General features: G+C 58.0%; 1 protein-coding gene across 6 annotated transcripts; it reads left to right on the plus strand.

Annotated features, from left to right (window-relative positions):
- The first annotated feature begins 459 nt into the window (after positions 1 to 459).
- On the plus strand, positions 460 to 12,961 carry CACNB3 (calcium voltage-gated channel auxiliary subunit beta 3). Of its 6 annotated transcripts, none has more exons than XM_036867186.1 (13): positions 460 to 625; positions 7,657 to 7,779; positions 8,002 to 8,124; positions 8,586 to 8,701; positions 8,986 to 9,050; positions 9,251 to 9,270; positions 9,469 to 9,549; positions 9,760 to 9,818; positions 9,987 to 10,096; positions 10,401 to 10,552; positions 10,766 to 10,861; positions 10,976 to 11,125; positions 11,583 to 12,961. In XM_036867186.1, the coding sequence occupies exons 1-13, from the start codon at positions 584 to 586 to the stop codon at positions 11,895 to 11,897; spliced, it is 1,452 nt and encodes a 483-aa protein (XP_036723081.1). In that variant the 5' UTR covers positions 460 to 583; the 3' UTR covers positions 11,898 to 12,961. The 6 variants fall into 6 exon arrangements, with proteins under 6 accessions (XP_036723081.1, XP_036723083.1, XP_036723080.1 ...); XM_036867185.1 differs by lacking the exon at positions 460 to 625 and adding an exon at positions 3,771 to 4,019; XM_036867184.1 differs by lacking the exon at positions 460 to 625 and adding an exon at positions 4,333 to 5,270.
- Positions 12,962 to 13,631: the final 670 nt, after the last annotated feature.

A 13,631-nucleotide genomic window follows, 5' to 3' on the forward strand; every position in this document is an offset into this window, starting at 1 on the left:
CTTTCCTCTGCTGAGGACAGGTCGAAGCTGTCGGTGGGACCGCGGCGCCTTGCTTACTCGGGCGCCGGAGGATGGGCGCCGGGCGCACAGAGCAGGGGCCTGAAGCTCCGGAGTCCAGGCAGTCCTTCATGAAGCTACTCCCGGCCTTCTGCCTGTGGTGGTGGGAGCTCCGGAGTCCCTATCTTTTCTGGGGAGGGGGTTGAGGAAGAAGATGGGGGAGGGGGGGTCGGAGAAGGGAGGCGAGATATGGAAGGACAGTGGCAGGCACCCAGATGAAGAGAACATGGACCGTAGCGAGGAGGAAGAGACGGAAATGGAGAGAGCAGGACTGAAAGGCGACAGGGGAGGGAGAGAGTGGCAGAGGCGGAGAGAAAGGAAGAGAGAGGGAGGGAGGGAAGGAGGGAGGAGGAAAGGGGGAGGGAGGGAACCCGGAGAGAGGGAAGGGAGCAGCCGTCGGAGCCTGGCGGCCGTGGGGCGAGGCCAGGCGTGCAGGCGGGAGCCAGTGTGCAGAGCAGCGGCCCGGTCCTGCTCCTGCCTCGGAGCCCCTGGCCCGGGGGAGGGGGAGAGGTCGCCAGCCCGGTCTATGTCTTTTTCTGACTCCAGTGCAACCTTCCTGCTGAATGAGGTAAACGCGAGGGTCCCCTCCCCAGTGGGTGGGAGGAGAGCCCCGCTCCGAGCTAGGAAGAGGGCCCGCATTTGGGGGACACTGCAGCGATGGGGAGGGAGGGAGGCCGAGTAGGTGAGGCTAAGGGTAGAGGTGGCAGGTAGGAAAGGAGGGAGCGGCCAGTGCTGGCAGCTTCTAAGCACTGGGACTGGGATAGGGTGGGGGCGGGGGGGGGGGAGGGAGGACTGTCTGGGGAGCCAGGAAAGGGGCTAGATGTGACGACTGAGAGAGGAGGCCTCTGCCAAGCCCCCCCACCCCCGCCGCGCCCTCCCTGGGTTCTCTGGGGGCAGCCCAGCAGGTAAATGCTAGGGGCTTTGGCTTTGTCCAGATCTTAAATACTGCTGGGGAGGACTTCCTAGAGGTCCTAGCTCCTGCCTCAGCTTCCCCATTCAATACTCAGGGATTGGGATCTGTCCAGCTTCCTGGTGCACTTATAGGAGAAGCCAGAATGCATTCTGGAGGCTCCCAAGAATTCCAACTCCCAAACCTGGTTATTCAGGCTCCCCACCACCACCAAGACCCCCATGTCCTGCTTCCATGCCTTGAGTACCTGCCAGCTACCACTCTAATGACTCTCTCCTAGAAAGAGGAAGGCAGGAGGAATCCTCTCCTTGAATCCTTTCTCCCCTCCCCCCCCCCCCCAGCTTTCTCTTCTTATGCTCAGCCAGGGAAAAGAAAAGGCGTTAGGGACCACATGGATACTGACGGGCACATGTCTTGTTACAGGACAGGCATGAGAACTAGAGCAGGCAGGTGTGGGTAAGGTGAGAAATGGAAGGCGGCAGTGAGTAGCAACTCAGAGAGAAGGGAACCAGGGAGAGGCTCCGAAGCTCCTGCAGGACCCAGGGGATGGGCCCAGGTATGAGGAACTTGAACACATCTGGGGGGGGGGTGGTGGTTAGCATGGCAATTCATGCTTTGTGAGCAGACTTAGACACCACTGTCCCAGATGGGGATGAAGACAACAAGGTGTGTAAGGAAGGAGTGAGGTTGATGGCAGATCCACTGTTACCTACAATCCCGTGGACACCCTGGTGGTGGGGAGAGTCCCTAAAGGAGAGGCCAGGAGAGTAAATTCAGGGATGGGGAGAGAATCAGAAGCCCCAGTAGCTGTCTTCTTCATTAGAATCATCTCCCAGGAGAGAGCGCCTTGAGGGTCTTACTGTTTCACATTTCATGCCTCCTTTCTGCCCCTCTGGAAGGACAGAAGGAATTGAAGAGACAGAGAATAAAAGAGGATATAAGGAATACTGAGGAACTGGGAGAGGGCACAAAGTGAGAAGACAGTGTCTGGGAACTTCCAATACAGAAGAATCCAACATATAACCAAACCCCAAATGGTGCTGGCCTCAGGAGAGGGAACTGTGAAAGCAGATAGTGAGCCATAGGGGCTCCAACAAAGTTGTTCACCAAATCCAGCAGGAGGAAGATGCTGGGCAGGGCTGGAATGCACCACTCACAGGATGGTGACAGACTAAAGGCAGACTAAAGATGGTCTTAAGATGAGGCCCCTTCTCTTTTTCTTGCTAAGGGAACATGAACCAGTGGCATAAGTGGGAAGCCAGTTGGTTTGGGTGGTCTTCCTCTCTCTCCCACGTACAGTGCTTCCTACCGTAGATCTCACCCAACCCTGTCAGAGTTTTGGTTTACTAATTCCCCTGTAGCCCAGGAAGAAAAGGGATGAGCAAATTGCGGATTCACCCTCGTGGGTGTGAGACACTGGGAGTGGAGAAGGACTGAGCTCTGAAGCTCTCCAAGTGTAACCCTCTGTCTATCTCACATCCACCCCCACCCCCAGGGGACAGGGAGGGGATGAAGGGGTAGGTAGGCCATCAAAATTCAAAGGAATAATTTTGCTCTGGAGATCAAATGGGTGGATCTTTGAGGAAGTTTCCTCAAGATAAGGGCTGCTGTTCAGTCTCCAACGTCAAATCTGGGTGCCCCTTTGAAGGAGACTGACTGGTAGAGCGGTACATGTGGCTCCAACCCAGATACTGGCCATCCCAGCCCACCCCCATCCTTTTGCTAAGGAGGGGATCTGGCCTTACACTAGTGACTCTGGGGACACTTGCCCTTCCCCCTTCCAGCCCCCGCGTGGCCAGGCTCTCACCTTCTGTCCCAGCCACAACCATCCCCCTACCTCGGCTCTCTGGTTTCTTTCCTCTTCCCTTTAGGCTCGCCTAAAACAGCCCCTCCCTACGCCAGTTCCCACGATGCCTTGGCAATGCCTGGCACAGTCCTTGGCAAGGAAGTGAGGAAGGGAACCCCCATCCTGGCCAGACTAAGATGAAATCTGCCCGCGCAACAGGTGTAGGGTGGCCGGGCCCCAATCCTCCCCCTTCGCACGGGTTGCGCAACAAGGTCCTTTGCTGCAAGAGTCCCAGCACTGAGGGGACCAAGTGCCTGGGGGCGGGGGACGGAGGGAGGGCAGGGGCTACTTTCTCGGCATTGGCCTGGGGTCGCTAAACCCATTCCTCCCCAGTACCATTGCGCGGTTTGCTTTTGGAGTCTCCCGTGCCGCCAGGGCCCAGACACGCCGCCCTCTCACCTGCCGCCCCTCCCCCGTCTGCCGCCCGCCCCCGCCCCGCCTCTTCTCTCTCCCCCAGTCTCCCACTTTCCTGCCTTCCCTCTTCCTCCCTCTGCCTCTGTACCTCCTTTCTCTCTCTCTCTCTCCTGTCTCTCCTTAACCTGCGCCCTCTCCTTTCTCGGTGGGGTCTCGTCTCCCAAGCAGGCTCCGCGTCCCCTCCCCCGCTCCAGCCCTTTGTTTCCCGGCGGAGTATTTCCTGGGTTGCCGTATGTCTCTGTCTCCGCATCTCTCCTCGCCCCGCCTCCTCCAAGCCAGGATCCGCCCCGCCCGCAGTCTCTCCTCCCCTTCCTCCCCGCCGCCCCTCTGCCCCATAGGTGCTTGGGGACCCACCTTCTACCCGGCTCCCGTCGGCCACCTCTCCCGGCCGGGTCTCGGGCTCCGCGGGTGGCCGGCGCCCCCCGCCGCCCCCCGCGCCCGCTCCCGGGGAGGGGGGGGGCAGGTGGGCGGGCACTATTGTTGTCGGAGCAGGCGCCAGATTCCTCAGCCGCGCTCGGGGTGGGACCGGCAGGGTTTGGGGGGGGTAAGGTGGGGGGAGCGGTGATTTGAGCTCGGAGCAGCTGGTCTTCGCGGCTCGCTCCCTCCTTCGCGCTCTCGCTCTCCGCCGCCGCCCGCAGGGCTGCGGGGCTCGGTGGCATCTCCCGGGCGCGGCCCGCTGTCCTCGCCCCTGCCTCCGGGCCGCCCCCGCCCCTGGCGCCGCTCGCTTCCCCCCACCCGGACTCCCCCATGTATGACGACTCCTACGTGCCCGGGTTTGAGGACTCGGAGGCGGTGAGTGCCCACGGGGAGGGTGGGGGTGGGGAAGTTGGGGTGACACCTCATCTCCCTTGGACCCTTACCCCAGTTCAGGACTTTGAAAAACGCCTCTGCGGCGGGGCAGGGCGTGTAGGAGGGCGCTCCAGGAAAGTGGGGAGATGGGTTTTCATGCCAGAGGCTCCCCAGTGCCCCCGTCCTAGAGCAAGGGGCATCGGGTGTGTGCCAGGAGGGGCCAGCGTGGGGGAAAGGCTCAGAGCAGGTGGCTCCACAGCCCAGGACAGAAGGGTGGAGGGAGGAGGGGCTGGAGGCTGAGGGCATAGAGGCTTTAGAGAGGCCTCACGCAACGTCTGGAGCTCCCAAGGGAGGATTTATGGGGTCTGAACACAACAGCTACAGGAGAAGCCGGGGCCCTTGCAGAGGGGGACAATCCAGACCTCCTGTGCCTCAAGTAAAGGACAAATTAGGGAGCCTGGAGAACAGCAGAGAATCTGATACCAGCCTCTTCAGACAGACGGATCATAAAACTTGAGGACCTCCATTATCCCCTTCTGCTGTCCATCCCTGAGCATTGCCTTATCTCCTCACCCTGCCTCCAGCCCAGCTTCTCTCCCAGGCTGAAAACTGGGCACCCAGCACATGGATGAGCCAGCTGACTGAGCCCCATCCATTCCACTCCTCCTGCTGAGGCATCCTCAGAGCAGCGGGCATCCTGAGCTCCTGCTCAGCATGGAGGGCCTGGGGATGGAGAGGAAGCTCTTCGCTCAGAGAACCAGGCAGCTGATAAATATTTAATTCTCCTCTTTGCTTTTATCTCCTGACCCACTGAGACAAATCAGCTCATTAGGCAGTGATTCCCGGAGCTCAGAGCGCAGGGAGAGTGCCTGGAAAGATGGGGCAAGGATGGGCAGCAGCAGCTCCGTGCCTTCTCTCAAATATCCTGCAAGAAGACCTCCTTATGAGAGCAACTAGATGGCTTAGAAGGAGTCCCTGATAGGTCTGGAGGGTAGAGCACTCCAGAGTCGAAAGGGGAGTGTTGGAGTCTTCTCCCATCTCTTGCTGCCAAGTCCAGGATAGATGAGTTCTAGGGCTCAGAAGAGGCAGCTGTCAGTCCTTTCCTGGGACTGGGCTCCTGCTGGGGCCCAATTCCCCATTGATTGGGCCTCTGGGGCTAATTACATTGCAGCTAGAGCAGATGATTTTCAAGGCTGTGGTGAATACCTCTTTCTGACAGTTGAAGGGACAGCTGGCACGGCCCAGGGTGCCAAGGTGAGCTTGAGAATGAACCTCTCTGTGGGGCTGGAGGGCCCTAGAAGGTTCTTCCTGTCCCTGGTTGAGAAGGCTAGGACTGTTGCAAGGTGAAGCCTGACGTGTGGATGGTGTTGGGGGCAGCCTGCTAACCCGTCGCTCGCTCCCCACCCTTCTCTGGTTCCTGGATTACCCTCTCCCACTTCCCTTTCTCTTGCCTGGCTCCTTGCTCTCCCCAGGGCCCCCTCTGAAGCAGTAGGAGGGAAATCAGGCTCTAAATAAATCCAACGGCTCATCTCCCTCCTCTCCTTCCCCCGTGCCAGGCAAGAGTGGAGCTGCAGCCTGCCCACACACCAGGCAAGGGGGGCACCACCAGGGCACTGTGCCAACTCCTGGCAGCTCCCAAGTACTGAGGCTCTGGCTGTTTGGGCATAACCGGGCTGGGGGAGGCAAGACCCCAGAGTATGCTTGGCAGGGCAGCCCTGTTCCCCGAGTGATGGGTGAGCTCTGAGCACTTGGGAATAATGGAGAGGGGATTTCAGTCTGAGCATGACTCACTAAACATTTAGGGAGAGATCCTGTCATTCCAGTCTTAGGGTGAGAGGCCAGCTAACCCAGGTGCCCCAGGCAGGGACACAAAGATGACTAAATTAGGCTGAGATCCTGGAGAACAGAGGGTAAAGATCAGACTCCTCTCCCAGCACAGGTCTGGGCAACTAGGAAGCATCTGATGTATACTTCTCAAAGTGAGTGGTCATCCTGCCTTGCCTCCTGCCTCCTAGCCTGTTAGCCCCTATTTACTTCAGACAGCCATTTCCCACAGAGGTGTCTCCTGTGCCCCAGGCCCCTGGAAGGAGGTCCCCCACTCGACTGACAGTGCAAAGGTTCTTCCTGGGGCTCAGCTGCTCTTTATCCTGCTGCCAAGCCAGCCTTATTTGGTTCTCAAGAGAGATGGGGAACATTCTCTGTAATATGCAGGACTTTCCCTCCTTGTGCTACCTTCATGCCTTGGGTCTACCACAGACATTGTCTTTAGCTTACGCTCTAGGACCTGGGCTGACATCAGTCTGACCAGCCCCCTTGCCCATGGTGGGGCTGGGGCAGGTGTGTGAGTTTGTCTTCCCCACCAAGAATCTGGCCTCCGCTGCCTTCATGCACAGTAGGCTTGAAGGAATGTTCCTCGGCCTGAGAACATTCTACTAAACACACACACATATACATGTTCCCACACGGACCCTTTAGGCTTCTGCCTTATCTCTGCCACCTGCACCTCAGAATTGATGGAAGTATCACTTTCAGACTTCTGCCCATAAAGAGGGGAAACTGAAGCAGGAAACAAAAGACTCCCTTTTCCCTAGACTGAGGGGGAAACCCAGGCATCCTGACTTCTGTCCTCCTGCCCTAAAGTCCAGCTTCCCTTGTTCAGTTGTGCATCTCCCTCATGGCCTTGAAGGTGAGCTCGGCAACCCTCCAAATGCACCTTCATTTCCCAAAGGGCCTTCCAATGGGCAGGACTCTGACACTCTCCTGGCTCAGGTTACCAAAGACCCTCTCGCTGCATCCCCAGGGTTGCTCCTGGCTGGGTTGCCTGGCACCAACTCAGCCTTCCTCCAGGGCTGATATCCCCTTGGGCAAGGGGCGGGGAGATGTAGGCCAGGTGGTAGGTGTGGCCCTGCCTCACCTGGGCTCAGGGAGATAGCTTTGTGTCGCCTGCTCAGTCTGTTTTGTTTGTTGCCCACACCTGGCCAGTTGTCCCAGCAGATGTGAGAGGAAAGAAAGTGGGGGTGGGGAGAGTAGAGAGGGAGTAACTTTCTGGAGTTGGGAGCCCTGTGGCCTCCTCTTCACCCTGGAAGAGTAGGGACTGGAGGAGATGGGATCTCAGGGGGTGGGCGGCTATATCCTGACACTCAGGACCAGTGCCTTGCCAACCAGTGTCTCCTGACTGTTCCTGGCTGGCTGTACTCCTCCCAGGCATTTTAAGGAAATAATTTCCAAGCTGCTTTGCAGGCTGATGTGAACAAGAGGGCTGGGTCTTTGGACTCCGAAGATTCCAAATCATCTCCAATATATCATCTTCAGTACATCTCACTTCCCTCCGCCTCACAGGACATGGTCAAGGGGAGAAAAGGGAGGAAGGAGGGAAGGGAAAGCTCTATTCGAGGCTGCAGTATTAATAGGCTTGGGGGGAGGGGCCCAGATCATAGCACATATGGGTTGGGCCGGCTTTTCTGCAGCCCCAGAGGCACTGGGGCCCTTCTTGGGGAGACGGGAGGGACTGGCGGGCCCAGCCACCCCCGTGGAGCTGGAGAGGCCGAGGTTAGCGGAGGCACCACTGTAGGGTTCGGAGGTGCCTCTCTAGTGCCCTTCACACCTGAGCCCACGGGTCACAGCCTCTCCCCCATGCCAGGGTTCAGCTGGCTCCTATACCAGCCGCCCATCTCTGGACTCAGACGTATCCCTGGAGGAGGACCGGGAGAGTGCCCGGCGTGAAGTGGAGAGCCAGGCTCAGCAGCAGCTTGAAAGGGCCAAGGTATCATCTTGCCGGCTGAGGGCAGGACAGGCCAGACTGGGTGGAAACTTGTGCTAGGTCCTAAGTCTCGAGGGGTCAATGGGCAGGATGTGTGTGAGTGTGAAAGGGTGTGTGTGTGGATGGGCGGACTGATGGGGCCTCCGCCCTCTGCTGATGGGGCACTGAAACTGGAAGGGGTGCTCTGAGGCTCCCCTCATTTGCACCAATGGTCAAATTCTCCAGCACAAACCTGTGGCGTTTGCTGTGAGGACCAATGTCAGCTACTGTGGTGTGCTGGATGAGGAATGCCCAGTCCAGGGCTCTGGAGTCAACTTTGAGGCCAAAGATTTCCTGCACATTAAAGAGGTGACCACCCCCCTCCAAATAGAAGCCACTTAATTTCTCTGCTCTTGCCCCAGTTCCCATTCCTCTTGCTTCAGTCCTCATTTATAAACAGGTTCCCCAAACTCCTCAACTCTTACGCTTAACACACCCCCATAAAACCCTCATATCCAAGACCTAATCCTCAGGGTCTCCATCCTCCTAAGGCCTGGCTTGGGCCTCAGTCTCCATACCCGTAAAAGTGAGCCATTAGATTAGTTGCATCTTAGGTTCCCTGTGACAGCTGTGATGCCTCACGCTGAAGTCTTGGGGGTCTCACACCTGGCTGCCCTTCCCTCTGGCACCTTCTCCTGCCCCCCTCCCCTTGCGCTGCCTTCCTCAGACCCGCTCTCCGAATGCCTCCCTGGCTCCTTCACGTTGAAGAGCCAGGACTGAGGCCTGGGTCACCTCCTCTCACCGCCCCTTCCGCTCCACCCCACCCCCAGAAGTACAGCAATGACTGGTGGATCGGGCGGCTAGTGAAAGAGGGTGGGGACATCGCCTTCATCCCCAGCCCCCAGCGCCTCGAGAGCATCCGGCTCAAGCAGGAGCAGAAGGCCAGGTGAGAGCAGGGCTGTGACTCAATAAACATACACCCCAGACGTGTGCCCTTTACCCACAGTCCACATCACCACACATGCACACATATCCCCCCCCCAAAAAAATGCACACTCACACCTAGCGTATGCATTCACAAATGCACACACATCAAAGCTCACACACACAAATGCTCCCGTCACATGCACTTCCCTCACTAGCTAAAATGTAAGGAGATGTATACAACTATTAAATACTGTCTAGAACAGACACACAAAGACGCTTATTGACCTCCCTTTCTGCTCTTAGGAGATCTGGGAACCCATCCAGCCTGAGTGACATTGGCAACCGACGCTCCCCTCCTCCATCTCTAGGTAGCCTCCCCTCAACCCACCTGTCTTGGGTAGGTGGGTAACTCAGACACAGGGGGAAGGGAGAGTCTCCCAGGTGAACAGTGTGGGAAGGGGCTGGAGCTGGGAGAAGCCCAGGGTGTCCCCTGGGGACGGGAATACCGTGCCCCCAGGGCCTTTCCCCGCTTCACCAACTTTAATCTTTTATTTCCTTTTCCAAAAAGCCAAGCAGAAGCAAAAGCAGGTGAGTCAAGGAAGGGACTGGGGCTTGGGGGGCTCATGGCTTCTGGCTGTGGGGACAGGTTTCTGGGCAGTCAGTGTTGGAGGGGCAAGAAAACACAGAGGGGAGGGGGCCCAGAACTTCTGAATCTGCCCCACCCCAGTCAGGTGAAGGGCAGGCCGCACAGCCATGACTTTGCCTGAACTCAGGTCAATTCTGCAGGCAGAACATATTCCCCCGTATGATGTGGTGCCCTCCATGCGGCCTGTGGTGCTGGTGGGACCCTCTCTGAAAGGTTATGAGGTGAGAAGAGGTCCCTGACCCCAGAGTTGCCTCTACCAAACCTGCCACAGGAAGGGCCCAGGGACAGTGGGAGGGGATGTTTCCCCCCTCCCCATCCCCCAAGGTCTGGGTGTGGAGGGGCTGGGCTCCATGGCCGCACCTGGGGCTGCTGCCGCCTCCAAGAAGGCCCCCAGTCAGTTCCATGCCTTTCCCCTCACCCCTCCCACCCAGGTCACAGACATGATGCAGAAGGCTCTCTTCGACTTCCTCAAACATAGGTTTGATGGCAGGTAAGCTGCCCTGGCCTGCGGAGGCATGAGAACCAGGGAGAAATCATTGTCTCCTTCCAGATGCCTGTAGCAAGGTCTTCTCTAAAGTGAAAATTGGTAGGACCTGGGTAGGGAGGGGCCTAGGCTTGAAATTTAAAGATGGGCTGTGCTTCTCCATGCCCACCCCAGGATCTCCATCACCCGAGTCACAGCGGACCTCTCACTGGCAAAGCGATCTGTGCTCAACAATCCTGGCAAAAGGACCATCATTGAGCGTTCCTCTGCCCGCTCCAGCATTGGTGAGAAGTTCCCATTCCTGCTTCTCTGCCCACTCAAGCGTTAGTGAGAAACTTCCTCCTACCTTTCTCTTCCCCGACAACTTGCATTCCTGCCCAACCTCTTCTCCACCTGCCCCAGGATTGGCAAGAACCGAACCCAGTCTCAATTCTCTGTTCCTCTGCCTGCCCAGGCTTTGATGAACACGCTCTCCCTCCAGTTCCTTCCCATCCACCATCTGGGAGCCCCCAAAGCCCTGTTGGAGTCAGACGGGGTGGAGCCACTGGTGAGCATTGTGGCTCGCTCCCTCCCTCCCTCCCTCCATAGCTGAAGTGCAGAGTGAGATCGAGCGCATATTCGAGCTGGCCAAGTCCCTGCAGCTAGTAGTGTTGGATGCTGACACCATCAACCACCCAGCACAGCTGGCCAAGACCTCACTGGCCCCCATCATCGTCTTTGTCAAAGTATCCTCACCGAAGGTAAGTCGGCAGTGGTGATGGAGAAGGCCCACAGGGCTGCCCTCCTAGAATGTGGTACAACTCTGCTTGGTCCCTGCCCAAGGGCTCCTGAATCCCCTTTTCCTGCTGCCCCTTAACACAATTCTAAGTCATCCTCGCCTGCTCCTCATGCAGTATCACAGGTCGGGGACGTGCCCAGTTCTTTCTAGGCCCAGCTCTGCCCTTTTCCCTCAGGTACTCCAGCGTCTCATCCGCTCCCGGGGGAAGTCACAGATGAAGCACCTGACTGTACAGATGATGGCATATGATAAGCTGGTTCAGTGCCCACCAGTGAGTGCTACTCCTGTGCCCGCTCTAGCTTTTCCAGGGCTGGGGGAGTGATGGAGATGGGTGGAGGGCTCCTGCTGAGAAGAAGCCAATATTCCCCCTTTTCCTCCCCTCCAGGAGTCATTTGATGTGATTCTGGATGAGAACCAGCTGGAGGATGCCTGTGAGCACCTGGCTGAATACCTGGAGGTTTACTGGAGGGCCACCCACCACCCAGCCCCCGGCCCTGGACTTCTGGGCCCTCCCAGTGCCATACCTGGACTTCAGGTAACCATTTCCAAGGGCACAGATGCTCAGGCTAAGCCAGCCAAAACAATGCCCCCTCCCTGCCCAGAGGATCATCCTTGGCCTCCAGTTTGAAGGCCAAAGGATCAGAGAGCAGAGCTAGGGCATATGGGCGAAGGCACTTCCTGATGAGAGGGAATGAAGCAATGAGATGCGTGATCAAAGGCTACTTTTTCTAGGACTCCAAAGAAACACACTCTCCAAACCCTTCTCCTTAGTCTGTCTTGAAGGCAGAGCCTGAATTTTGTGGGAGTCAAAAGCTCCAGTTTTCCGCGTCTGAAGTGGAAGAATGCTCCAGTATGCTTCTCCTTCCTTGCACTGTTTCCTGTACCCAGGGACTGAGAGTTGAGGGGGGAGAAATCCCCACCCTGCTAGAGGTGGGAGGGAGGCCAAGGCGAGGTCCGCATGGCCTCACTTAGAGCTTCTGTCTTGCCCCCAGAACCAGCAGCTGCTAGGGGAGCGTGGCGAGGAGCACTCGCCCCTCGAGCGGGACAGCTTGATGCCCTCAGATGAGGCTAGCGAGAGCTCCCGCCAAGCCTGGACGGGATCTTCGCAGCGCAGCTCCCGCCACCTGGAGGAGGACTATGCAGATGCCTATCAGGACCTGTACCAGCCTCACCGCCAACACACCTCGGGGCTGCCTAGTGCTAACGGGCACGACCCCCAAGACCGGCTCCTGGCGCAGGACTCGGAGCACGGCCACAGTGACCGGAACTGGCAGCGCAACCGGCCCTGGCCCAAGGATAGCTACTGACAGCCTCCTGCTGCGCGACCCTGGCAGGCACAGGCACAGCTGGCTGGGGCACCCGCTCCAGGCAGGCTGGAGTTAGACTGGCATTAGGCTGGCACTAGGCTCAGCCCCCAAAACCCCTGCCCAGCCCCAGCTCCAGGGCTGCCTGCAGTCCCGAGGTTCTGGGAGAAGCACGGGGCCCCCTCACCTCCTGGGCACAGTGACCCCCCTAGGCTCCCATTCCAGGTACTAGCTGTGTGTGCTGCACCCCTGGCACCTTCCTCTCCTCCTGCACAAGAAGCTGCCCCACTGGGCAGTGCCCTCAGGCCAGGATCCCCTTAGCAGGGGCCTTCCCACCAGACTCAGGGAAGGGATGCCCCCTCAAAGTGACAAGAAGGTGGGGTGTGGGCAGCGTGACATGAGGAAGAAACAAGGTTCCTGAGCAGCTACAGTCCTAATCCAGGGGACTCAGGGGTTGTGCTTTGGGGTCTGAGAGCCTCCACTCGCCTCACTGCCACACATTAGAAATGAGACAATCAAAGCCCAACAGGGTGGCACTCCCATCCATCAGCTGGGGTGGGGCATCCACACACGAGGCTGGAGCACAGGCAGGCTGGGCTAGGGCCAAAGGCCTCACAGCTGAAGCCCTTGAAGGGAAGGGCTCTCCTCACCTGCCAGGAAGCTTCCTAACATCTCAAAGGACCGGGTACCAGGAACATGGTCAGGCCAAATGGCAGACGGGAGCCAACCTGGATTGGGGCTTTGGGAAGGGAGGGCGTGTTGTGTAGCGGAGAACGTATGGACAGCTTCAGGGGCCTCCTTGCCCCACTCATTCTTTTGCTCTTGCATCCTGTCATCTCTGTTCTTGGCCTTCATGCCTCCTGGGGGATATGGGCCTCAGACTTTATTCCCTGATTCATAGCAGCTGCTTGTTAAGTTAGGGTTAGAGGGGGAGAGACAGGACCCAGTGGACAGCCCCCAGAGGCCCTATGTACCCACCTTACGGCTCTAGTGTGCGACCTACAGAGCATGCTCCACAGGACCCTGCCCCACCTCACCATCATCACTAATAAACACCATGCACCGTCCCTCGGGCTCCTGGTGTATGTCTGCTGGCTCAAGTAGCCAAGTTCCTCACTGCATGGCCCAAGTCTGGAGGAGATAAAGAAGTATCCTGGCCTCCTCTCTCTCACAAAGAACCCATTAAGTGGGAAGGGAAAAGGACAGAGCTGGTGGAGGCACTATACTCCCAGGCACCCCTTCACCGACCCCTTCATGCCCAGGGCCTGGAGGGAAACTTTCAGCAGCACAGAAGGGACTTGTCTGGGGAGGTGGAGAAGAGGCTTAGTCACCTTACACGGTCCCTACCTCAGGCCAAAGAGGTCCTGAAGTAGTTGCAACTTGAACTCCAGGTACTTGCCCAGCTCTTTGATGGGTAAGGAAGAGCATGTGAATAAGAGTACTGGGGGAGGACCCAGGCCTTGCAGCCCTCTAGCCCTCTCCCCACAACCTAAACTCAGCCGGGCCCAGCTCACCTCTCCGTGGTGCCTCTGGTGCCTGTCTCCACAACCTCCCATGAGCAGTGGGCTCGGCAGTTAGGGAGCCACAAGCAAAGGTCCTGAAGACTTGGTGTCAAGTGCACTGCACCAGGGTGGGAGAGTGGTTCTGACTGTGCTTCACCTGCCAAAGTTTCACAACTGCTTTCCCTTCTCACCCTTGTGCAAAGCTCCCTGGAGGGTGTCCAGGCCAGAGCTACAA

The sequence above is a fragment of the Balaenoptera musculus genome, chromosome 10 (assembly GCF_009873245.2).
Source record: "Balaenoptera musculus isolate JJ_BM4_2016_0621 chromosome 10, mBalMus1.pri.v3, whole genome shotgun sequence".
In the NCBI taxonomy this organism is placed as follows: Eukaryota; Metazoa; Chordata; class Mammalia; order Artiodactyla; family Balaenopteridae; genus Balaenoptera; species Balaenoptera musculus.

Bases quoted from the DNA above. Each gene is read 5' to 3' on its own strand.
- CACNB3 (XM_036867184.1), top strand. From the start codon at position 5,079: ATGAGTTCTAGGGCTCAGAAGAGGCAGCTGTCAGTCCTTTCCTGGGAC. The intron at 8,125-8,585 runs GTGACCACCCCC...CCCCACCCCCAG, and splicing joins ATTTCCTGCACATTAAAGAG to AAGTACAGCAATGACTGGTG. The intron at 9,051-9,250 runs GTAGCCTCCCCT...TTTTCCAAAAAG, and splicing joins CTCCCCTCCTCCATCTCTAG to CCAAGCAGAAGCAAAAGCAG.